The 12,355-nt window shown below is 34.7% G+C and overlaps 1 protein-coding gene across 1 annotated transcript; it reads right to left on the bottom strand.

Moving 5' to 3' along the window:
- Positions 1-5,044: 5,044 nt before the first annotated feature.
- Positions 5,045-11,386, bottom strand: LOC146739158 (galactosylceramide sulfotransferase-like). Its single transcript, XM_085503824.1, has 2 exons — positions 11,297-11,386; positions 5,045-6,270 (listed from the first exon to the last, which is right to left on the bottom strand). Exon 2 carries the CDS (start codon positions 5,970-5,972, stop codon positions 5,169-5,171), a length of 804 nt encoding a protein of 267 aa, XP_085359950.1. The 5' UTR covers positions 5,973-6,270; positions 11,297-11,386; the 3' UTR covers positions 5,045-5,168.
- Between the last annotated feature and the right edge of the window lie 969 nt (positions 11,387-12,355).

The raw sequence follows: 12,355 nt of genomic DNA, 5'->3' as shown, positions 1-12,355 counted from the left end.
AAACACTCGACTATGCATGTTTTATAAGTGTTTATGTACACGACATATACACAATTTCATCGGTGTAACTAAAACACTTTTCTTACAAATTGTTTTGTCTTGAAGCATTTTCTACAACAAACACACATGTAATGTTTCAAGGTAAAACACTTGACTATGCATGTTTTATAAGTGTTTATGTATATGACATATAGACAATTTCATCGGTGTAACTAAAACACTTTTCTTACAAATTGTTTTGTCTTGAAGCATTTTCTAAAATAAACACACATGTAATGTTTCAAGGTAAAAAACCAGACTATGCGTGTTTTATGAGTGTTTACGTATATGACATGTACAAACAGTCATAAGGGTAACTAAAGCATTTTTCTTTGAAACTGTTATATTTTGAGGCACTCAAACACACATGCAATGTTTCGAACTAAAACACCCGATTATATACAGAACACTTGTGTATGCCGTCTACGGTATGCATCTATAATAGACACAATACTTATTATCGACTGTATGCAGCATATTTATTTTGGAAGAAATGCTCACACACGTCAAATTTGGCAGTAAGTCATACGGTGCATGTAGCGATAAATTTACCGATTTTAGTATTTTGCGAGCGTGCATACCGTGTATCTGTCACAAGTTTAATAATCGATGGAATTAAACATGCACGGTGTTGTTATCAATGTTCGAGTTAGTAAGCTGGACGACGCTGCGCTAAACATGCATTAATTCTCTGTGATCTAATCATTAGAATCAATTTCTTTACATTTCTTATTCTATTGGCGGAGCCTCGGTGTTAAAACTCCAATATGGTGATTACCACGCATCTGTGCAAATTTACGCCTAATTTAAACGAGCTCCTCTAAGCCTCTAATAATACATAACCATTCAATTGTTTCAATTGTTATTTAGAAATTTAATTAATACAATAAATACAATATGAAAACAAATATTGAACACTAAATTAGTTTGCTACTTCTTTGCAAATATTTTGAGATACATTTCGTTAACGACCGTCACGGCTGACATTAGTGTATGTTGTGTGTTCAAGTAACTGGTAACTTGTGTCGTGCGCACGCTCATTCATGACTGAATTATACTATCGGGAGTGCGCAGACAGGTGGCATATTCGTTGAAGAAGCAATAACATCTTGAACCGAATGAAGCCTTTCCTTATTTTCTGATGGAAGAAGGGAGCCAGACGTTATCCTAAACAAACCTGAAGGTATGATGATATTGTTACTCCGTTACAAAGCGTGTGGAACGTGTAATTGATAAAGCCTGCGTCGGCAGTTGTGTACTACTGTGATAGGTATTTTTGATGTTTAAAAACCTTTCACTTAGGTAACCGGGATTTGATTGTTCTCCACGCTAGACTCACAAGAAACACACACAAGCTCCGTTCATGTTCAAAACGATTCTCTGCTATGTCCCTGGTTTCCACCCGAGACAGCATTAAATCACTATTTATTTCTTGTCACTCCTTAACCAATTACAATCAGTATAAGAGACACCAAGGCCTTGCCTTCAAACAAACAACCAATCACATGAAAGTTTTACACATCATAATCAATTGATTAATCGTCAAGCTATTAAGAAAACCACTATCATATTGTCAACGCCAACTAATATTTATGGGTCTAATAGTTTTGCAATAACATTCCACAAAGATACCACATGAGTTGGAATCGCAAACAAGATTGGTTTTGAATTACTATCCCCGTACCTCGTAATCTTTTAGAAAGTTGCCAACACATGAGATTTCTCAGCTGATTTTGACTAGCTCGCCATCTGGCCTTATCATTAACCTTTATCAGTAGATGTCATGGCAACCACTGTCAAGCTGACTGACCTCGTCATTTAACCCCTATCAGTAGACGCCATGGCAACCACCGTTAGGCTGAAATATAAATCATGACACTACATTGATATTCGCAGCGGCCTCCATTCATTTTTTAATGTGCGGGATAACTGATTAAACTCAAGTTCATGAATTTACAGGACCAGAGAATTCCATACCACATTACGTCCATGCCGACATCACCAAGATCAAGATCTGAGTTACCAAATAAAATCATAGAAATGTTACAGAATTTAACAGGAAATTGCAGTTCAATTCGCCTGTGGTCATATTTTCGTCTTCTCATTACATGTGCGTTAGTTTAAAACAACAATAATAATTTACATCGTATATCTGATTCAAATATCGCATTTTTTGAAACAATAATGATAATTATTTGAACATTACTCACTGCATTTTGATAATATTATACTTTTCAGATTTTAAGAAAAGCGATCGGAGCGAACAAGATGAAACTGCTAATGTTGGGAATTAATTTTGTCCTGAATGGGTTCAAAGATGTTATTGTTCGTTTTAGTTAATTACTCATCTGTTTTGAAGTGTCAATTTTCGCAAATATTGGGTATTGTATCCACAGTTTCACGAAAGGTTTGAATTTCAGTACTAGTAAACACACTTATTCGCGCGATTGATAATATTCTTTACAGCTATACATGTCTGTTTTTTTTCAATGTTACACTCGAACTTACCCCATTAATGTTTATATTTAGGAATACATTCTTACTTGATTATGTGATTTGTTTATCGTGTGTTATGATTACTTTACAATAGTGCAAAGTGTCTCATCCTGAAACGCATCATTTGATATATTTTGTTTTCAAAAATGATAATGTTAATGATTTTTTAACATGTTATCAGTGTAAATACATTTTAAAATGTGTCTCTGTTACGAGCACTTGTCAATATTCAGTTTGTGTTTTACTTTTCAAAGTGTTGCGATGATAAACACTTTTTCAATACATATTTCTGGTGGAAACTCTTTTCAATGTGTGGCGAGTGAAATCACTTTATTAAAACATGTCTTCGGTTGAGACATTTTTCTACGTGTCGTGATTATAAACACTTTACAAAATGTGTGTCTAATTAAAGCACTTTTAAAAGTGTTGTGACAATAAGCACTTGTTATACATGTTCCTGAAGGAAACACATTACAAATGTGTGCCTATTAAGAGCACTTTTAAAAAACACTTTAAAATAGTGTTTTGATAATAAACACGTTTTATACATGTTCCTGGTGGAAACGCTTTAGAAATGTGTGACCAGTAAAAACAATTTTAAAAGTGTTGTGATAATAAGCACATTTCATACATGTTCCTGGTAGAAACATTTTACAAAATGTGTGTCTAGAAAAACACTTTAAAAAGTGTTGTGATAATAAACACGTTTTATACATGTTCCTGGTGGAAACGCTTTAGAAATGTGTGACCAGTAAAAACAATTTTAAAAGTGTTGTGATAATAAGCACATTTCATACATGTTCCTGGTAGAAACATTTTACAAAATGTGTGTCTAGTAAAACACTTTAAAAAGTGTTGTGATAATAAACTCGTTTTATACATGTTCCTGGTTGAAACCTTTTTAAAAACGTGTTTCTAATGTGTTATGGGCAAAAACATTCCTAAAATGTTCCACCAAAAGTGTTTTCATAATATACATTTCTCGCAATTATGCAGATTATAAACACTTTAAGCGTTTTTAAAGTGGAGACAAGCTTGTAAACACTTTAAATGTTTTATCACAAAACAGTAAAATGTTTTATTTTAAAACAGTAATGTTGTAAAATAATAAAATAACGATTTTAAGAAAAACACTTTAATGTGTTTAATTATAAATCACTTAAAGTGATTTTAAATTGGGGACAAAAATATGTCATACTTCAAAACACCTAGATTTACAGTGTATTAACTGTCCTATTACCTCATCAGTAGAACAAAACTAACCTGTTCCGTGATGTAATATCATAATTAGTGCTATGAAATACTGTTACTGCTGGCCAATCATAGTAATACTGATTTAGTCATGGTTTTTAAATGCGAACCTATGCATGGTAGTGAAATTTTTCCTAAAACAATTACTGAGTGCAGGGTACGACAAGACTTTCCAAAGGCCTTATCTAGTATAATTTGAGTTTAGAGTTTGTGTGTGATATTACTTTACATTACGAATAGTCATGTAATTCAAGTGATCTTCAACGTTAACAACGTATATTTAGATGAATTTATGTACATGTATAGCATGAAAGGTTCATAAAACATATTATTATACCCCATAGCCCTTTTAACCAACCAGATTATGTTAGTCAGCCTATGTTAGTTGACAATACATAAGTTTGAATATTTTATTTTCTCGTAAGTAGAGAACAAAACATGTTTATGTTTTCAGTGACGTCTTCCAATTTTCAGACCATAAAGTCAACTTATTGATATATTTTTGTATAGCCAATAAATATGGATCAGTACATAACCAATAAATCATTCTCATATTACTCAACCAATGTGCAAGATGTATGTACAACTGTGTACTGGTACACATATACCGTGTGCGACTGGATAATTAAAACAAATATTTCCTGTAATCATTTCACTACTAGACAGTATAAATGATAGACCGTGAATAGAATAATAATAAGTCCATTGGAAGGACACAAATAAACTTGTCTCTATATGATGTAATGTCTATTTGTCATTGTCGTCAATGTCTATTTCAGATTCAGAGCTAACTGCAGCTATTGCCTGGCCGATCCCAGTAGTTTATTTCTGTTTTTTCTGACTCAATGTGAGATTTCATATTTAATAAATGTAAACACTTTATATATGTCATTAATTATATATGCCCAGTATTACTCGGTCTAAAAATGCACGGGAAAACATTACGATGTAGCATGGAAACAGTCTTTTGACTAATCTAAACTTCCATTGAAGATTCGTGCTGCTGTGGTGGAAATACTGAATCAAGCTCTGTGGCATCAACAATTAAGTGACCATCATTTAAAGACTGTCACTACATTGCTCAGAGAATCTCATTAGTATTTGACAACGAATTAATCATACGCATCAATGACATTGCAACAGCCTAACACGTTTGACGTATTGAAATTCACGGCTGCTCATGTTCAGGATATACCGACTGTCTAATTGGCATAATTTACAGTCGTGGTTACCGTGGATAAAGGAAACAACAGTAGTATACAGGGAGAATAGTGCTTTATTTGTTAAAAATCATTCTTATATAACTGGAATGACAATATATTATTTATTTCACCATTGTGTGGTGACGCAATTTTATATTATACGCAATTATCTTTTCTGGTTTATCGTAGCTTTTTTGATGTCTTTGCAGGAAGTATTGGCCTGGATTTCTGCCATGCATCGAGGAGTTCAAAACCTTCGTATTTCATCTTTTTACAATACACAGGGGCGGTTTTTTTCAAAAACGTGTTATTCCTGCGGTCTTGATAGTCAATCACAAATTTACTTTCATCTAAACATTCGGCTTTCATCTTGTTTAACATACCTCGAAATGTTGTCAAATCTGCAGTAAAGTTATCGCCGTATTCCTGCACCTTACGCCAGAGCGTTTTATTGAAATGTTGATAAAGTTTGTTATCAGCACTGTTGATTGTCAATATTCGCTGTCGTTTCCATTCATCAATGTCAAAGCGAAGATGGTCATTTCTTTTATTCTGTTGCATGTACAGGATATCTTTAAAATCCCAGCATAATAGTTTTTTCAGAAGAATGAGCGATTCGTCAAAGTATTCATTAATCATCACCAAATCAAACTCCTTAGTTGCTTGTTGTATCACACTATCTATGTAGGTTTCATTGTCAGAGTTTTCAATAGCAAGTCCAATATCAAACATTTGTCTATTTCTTAACAATGTCTTGTGGTAAGGATCCATAAGTCGTTTCAAATAATAATTTGCTTGCGAAAGAAACTTTTCAAATGCGTCTTGACTTTCATTGTATTTGATGCCAATGTAATTGGTAAATTTAAAAAATCCAAAGATTGACTCATATGTAGCCACAGGATGACGCAGTATTGTTACATAAGTGCCATTTGCAATCACTTTGTCAATGGCCGTTTTGTTGAAGGGCACATGGCTAACTAACATGTTCTATCTTGAGCCTGGCAGTGGTAGTCTCAATTGCTTTGCCATGTTATCATTAAAACGTTCAGTTCTTGAGAACCAGCCAGTATTATGATTTAATGGCAATACAAATGATAAATTGTGACTAATGCCATAACGTATTAACAAGGAAGAAATCGTCGTACTACCTGTCTTGTATGTCTTCACAAATGCCACATTTGTTTTTGGAACGTCACACATAGGTTCTTGCAACTTTTGTTTCTTTGTGATGCTGTTGTTATAGTAAAATAATTTCTTTATAGAAACGTTCCACGGGAGTCCACTGAAAAATATAAAAAGACTAAATATAGCTACAAGCAGCAATGATCAGCTTGGGCATATATGTTGTTATTAATATGTCAGTGGTTGCCAGGCTCATAGACCCACCAACAAACTGCTGTCCAAACAAAGAATGTGTAATCGTTTGTATTGAACTTATAGTTATATATCACTTTGAACTGATTTCTAAGAGTTGCTAGTATAGTGACACTTATTTTATATGATGTTTATTGATGCATACTTGTTGGTTGCTATGAGCGTTGGCTTTCGATGCTGGGAAAACGCAAGCTGCACTCATGTGAAAATTGTTGATTCTATCTATTTTGTAGCATACCTGCATCTACGTTTGATTATTTCTAATAACCTGTATGTCTATTAATGCCCATTAATGTGTTCACATGCCAATCATATCATTCCCAACGTATGTACACGACTTATTGAATAGGACATGTAATAAACATATGATATGCTATTCCTAATTTTGTTGTGGGAAGGTACCTTTGAAACATGGTTGCCACCAACTGGCCATAGTTGCTTAGTTGACATAAAAAGATTCCATTAATTAATGAGCAATGGGTTGGTGGTTCTTATATCAAAAATATCATTTTTTACTAACAATGTCAAACAATGTACCACCATGTCAATTATCAGAACATTCGGGCCGATAATTCTGAAAAAATACAAAACATTTCATAACTACATATAATATACATAATCACCAGACCATCAACTCCACCAAAATGCAACTAAACAGGTGATACACATGACATTTGTCAATAGTAACAAGCTTTTATAATTAGCACTGTTTTCGTGATTGCGTCGGGATTAGGACATTTGTTTCTGATTGGTTGATGTGATTGTGTACAGGGGATTTTTTTATTTAACCACAATCGTTGGGCTACCCACGACAGTAGATGTACAGCGACACCGGGAAGACTATTAAAATATCCGCTGTGTTTATGTCACTGTCGTTCAGCATGTTCTTATATGAGGGCGTAACCACTAAGTAACCGCTACAAGACCATTTCGGGTTTGTTCGGAAAACATCGGAGTAAAAAAAAAATGGAGACGCGTGGGTGAACGTAACTTTCTACCGGACGGTGAATTTCCTGCCATATATTGCTGGTAGACGGGCTGAACTTGTAGATACTTGAGCACTGGTGCGGAACTGAGTGAGTCCCACAAGGAAATCTCAGACCAAGAGGAGGCGAGAGAACGGGACGAAGGCAGCGGTTCGAAGGGACAAACAAACTTGCACGCTGTACAGGACGATTCCATCTCGATATTTCGAAGGTTTGGTATCGTTTCTCCAGATTTTGTGGTCAATATTTTTGTGAGGAAAATCATTTTTACATGCAAATTAAATTATTTGGTGTAAACACCAGATTCAACAGTAGCGCCGGATGTTTTTCTACTATCCATCCATCCATTAAAGAGAAACGGTTGTCATGTGCGGAAACATTCTAAATGTGTTTCACCCTACCATTATTTGCAATTGAAATGATTAGGTACGAGCAGTGTCAGTCTATGGACCAAAGTCGGTACGTGTTTAACTATGTATTATTTCTACATCGTTACAGTTATTTCGTGAATTTTGTGTCAGCGCCCTTTAGTGACATGTATTTGTACATTCTGTTGCATATTTGCAATCGGCATTGGAGTCGAATATGATGGAATACATTCGTAGAAAAAAAGCTTTCTGTAATGCAGGAAATGTTTTGATATATTGAATGTAAATTCTACGACGTCAGGGAGACTGAACGTCCTGCGTCTGGGGCTTCATACTTTGCTAGAGACTCAAAGCTGCCTGATATATTTCATTTTTTATAAATATTAAATACTTAAAATGCAATTTTCTTTGGAATATCGAACCTTTGAAATATCGAAACTTCGGAATATTGAACCTTTGGAATATCGAACATTCATTATCAAGCTGTCACTGTACAGTTCAAGGTCGTTAAGCGAAGGCCGGGATCCAAAGTAATTACTGCCAGCTTGCATGGAGTTCATAGACGAAATAAACGTTATTCGCTGAACGCAACCTTTAGTGTTATATACATGTATACTCCTTTGATGTCTAGATTCTATTTTGTATGTTTTCTATTTGACTTTCTATTCACACAAGTGGTTTCAGCGAGTTAATAGATGACATTTGACCCATATAAGGGCGTATTTACAGTTCATGCAGTTGTGAGTTATGGACGAGTGTACTATCAGGGGGAATTTCTTCTCCTCTGAGGTTCTTCACACGTGTAGGGGGGGATCTCGTATCGTCTCTCTATCGCGTCCCCTTGAGATACGGGATCGGGAAAGTCACTTAAAATTTACAGTCAAATAGACGCACACAAAAAAATACGTTTCAATTCTCGTCTTAGTCGGTCAGTCGAGCACTCTATAAGACACAGCGCCCTGGGGAAAAGTCCCAAAGACTATCGCAAGGCTGACCCAAGACTGCCTCTAGACTGCGTCAAGACTCGCCCCAAGACAGCCTCAAGACTGCTTTAGACTGTGTCTGTTGTGGTGTACAACTAAAAAACAACTTGCTATTCACTTTCAAAACCTTAACCAATTACAAAGAAGTATAAAGACTATAGGGCGTAACCTTCAATCATACAGCCAATCACACTAAGTACTGGACACGTCATATATTTTGATTAATCGTTCACTACATTAGTAACTGCGAATACCAACTGTCAGAAATAGTAGTCCAAATAGCGACGGTTATATCGTAATTAGTTCCAAATCACCGAGTCGAGTTCCGTCCAGGACCTCGCATGGGCCTAAACGATGACAGACATAACACAGCCATTCGATAGTAATCAGCTAATTAAGTCGATCAACAAATACGTGCAAACAATTGCATCATAGTACAGTGATATTTTTATTGTATCAGCACAGCTGGACATTTTTTTGGCTGTACTAAGGACTATTTAAAGCCAGTACTGTTTGGTCAACGGCTTTAGTTTTTCATTGTGAATTTGTCAATGTATGGATTACATGTTGTTTGATCCGCCTGGCATTTCCGTTGATTATAACGGTGTGGTTGTTTGAATAAATAATTCATTGCATTTGAATATTCTGACAAGTATCTTATTCACTGTGTTGGATGTGTGTATTATTTGATGTTATACGTTTACCCAACTTGTAGGGTAAACTGCTTTGATTCGACTGGTAACTTTACATGTAGTCTTGTATTTCAGAACGATTGCCCTGACAAGCTGCATCAATCCAGCCCACCCTGTGGAGCCCTGGAAAAAGAGCTCCTGTATTAGAGTCGCTGCCGGAAGGAGGGCTATTGTTTTTTTTGTTATTATTTAACCATTATTTATTTTTTCCCTTTTATGTTGCAAATCGCAGGTGTGACGAAGGCTTGAAAATTGGAATATTGGAGTCAAATGTAAATTATTCCAAACAGAAAACCCAACTTGCGAGATTTGATACAAGGTATCAACCGGACAGATACCCAAGACAGCTGAAAACTTAAAAAGTGTAATTGGTTAAACGATTGATTTGGAGTCACCTACATTGGGCGAAGAGTTAGTAGAATGTTGAAGAATCTATTGAAGGTCATAATAAGATCAAACTGAAAAGAAAAATTATGTAAACACAGTACTGATGTATTCAGGAGAATACTCCGCATTACGTCCACGAAATAAATTTGGAGGTGAAGAGTTTACTAGCAATAAACTGACAAGGTGACACGCCCTCTACCCCAATACCCATTTTGAAATGTTGTTGGTTGATCCCTAGCCCCTCAATATTTTGACTTTCACCGGATATGTCGTCCCTTTGCGTATGCGTCGAAACTAGGTCGATTTCAATATATTAATTCTCAATTGGCCGCCAGGTGGCACGGATTGTTGATAATTCTAATGACGTTGTTTTACTTTGTTGCCATTTTTATTTCCTATAAGCATATCACAACTGTTTGATTTTGATTTGACTTTGACATGATTTTGGGTTTTATCACACACCACTGCAATCATTTTAATAACTATTATTATTCTATGTTTATTGTATGCGAGTATTGTATGCAATATGGACAAGTTCACAAATTAATAAACTTGAACGACAACAGTGCACATTTATTACGTTTATGTATTATTTTGTCTAACTAGATGGTAGTATGTGTCGTTTTCTAGTTTATTTTCAAGTGATGTGTTTTTATTTAATATTTTTAATGGTTTTTGTAACTACTGTAGTTACTTGAGCAAGTTTTTATGTCAGTCATGTGGCAATTAAACACAAGCAGTCGCTTTGAAATTAGTTAATGATCTATAAATGTAAGACAATTTTCACGAAAGTTTAGATGTATGGCAGGTTATGATGACGTAGTGCATCTGGTAGTAAATGCAGGATGAAGGCCCAATTGTTAATTATAATTGTTAGCTTTGTTGCTATTATGTGTTTATGTTTATAATCAGATATTTTCTCCCGAATCAATCTGTTTCTTTGGCTGCCCTATTTACTTGTAATTCAGACAGTGACAAAAATGCAGATCTTATACGGAAGTTACGGTTAGAGCTCAAGTTGTCATATTGTATTGTAAGTGATAAGTACCCTCGGCCGCTCGAAAAAATGCTGAAGATGAAACCCTTTGTTTCAGAAACATTTGTATTGCTTTCATTTTGTCCTCAGCAATTGTTTGTATGAATGATTGTAGCGTAAATTATCGAATGTTTTCAATTTTATCAGTCAGTGATTTTGTGTTCCTTGTTTTTGCAAATGTTGTTATATTTTCATTATATGTTGTAAGTCTAAATTTGCAAACTTATTAGCTAAATACCAGCAATGTAAAATGATAGAACCGAAGTTGTTTGGACATTCATTGTTTTCATGATGATGCATTTGAAATATTAGTAATAATACAAGTGTATATCATAAGCATTTCACCTATATCTGATTTATGCACTGCGAGTTAGATTTACATTAATTTGCCTTAACAAACGGTTATGAATAATCGCTTATTGACAGTATGTGCCGTTGTTACCTAAAAATCAGAATATCATTAAATTGTGTTGTCGTCTTACCTGTATGCCTTGCGTGAACACCATATCTGGAGGATGGAGAACACCGTACATACGCTGAAAATAAGAACCAGTGTTGTTCGTGATATGGTCATTATCACGATGTAACGTTATATAGTGTAAGCTTGCATGGTACATTATGTGCATCAGCTGTTTAAGTATTGACTAGTATAAATTTCACAATGGTACAGTCTGTATTCAGTTCAATATTGGTTAAATCATGAAAGTATGGATGATAGACTGTCGCAAGTAAAGTAAATCTACCCCATTACCTTATCCGTAGAGCAAAACTAATCTGTCATGATAATTTAACGCAATTATAATTCGTATTAATGAAAGTTTGATAATACATTTTCCACATAATATCCAGGCCGTGTTTATTTAGGCCATTAACGCAGAATGCTATTCTAACGGCCCAGCTTTGTATATATGTACAGCTGCTACAAAGATTATCGAACAAACATCCGTATTAATAGATGCGATTAGTTAAATTAGTGTATAGCACCATGAAAACATTGATTTGACATATTTAATATTTTTTTTACATTCGATGTTACCAATTATAATTTTTAATACATCGTTTTGTTCGACCCCGTAACAATATGAGAAACCCGGTAGGCGATTTATAGATTTAGACTGATATATAGATTAAGAGCGTTGGACATTCCGAACAGGTTTTAAACAGATACCTGCACTTCGCTTTGCCGGAGTTGTTATTGATAACTCGTTTGTATTGATATAGTGCAGATATTTGCCGTTGTATTGTGGAACTTGCCTTGTTATAGGCAGATATTTATGACCAAAATCTGACCAAAGTATAATAGTCCAGTAGAAATTGACGAGAACCGATACATTTTCTATAACAAACATATTTTTTGTTTATTCTCTATATGTTGATGCTCTATAACCGTAAAAAAAATCAACCCGAATCAACCTTGGGGAAAGTTGTTTTTTAAGCACGTAAAAATCCAATTTTTGGTCAAAGGTGTAAAAAACACAATTTTGAGACTCAAAACTACAAATCTCATTGGTATCCATTATTATGATATATCAAATTAAAGG

The sequence above is a fragment of the Saccoglossus kowalevskii genome, chromosome 9, assembly GCF_978046115.1.
Source record: "Saccoglossus kowalevskii chromosome 9, keSacKowa6.1, whole genome shotgun sequence".
Taxonomy (NCBI): Eukaryota; Metazoa; Hemichordata; class Enteropneusta; family Harrimaniidae; genus Saccoglossus; species Saccoglossus kowalevskii.
This window is presented reverse-complemented; position numbering and strand designations above follow the sequence as displayed.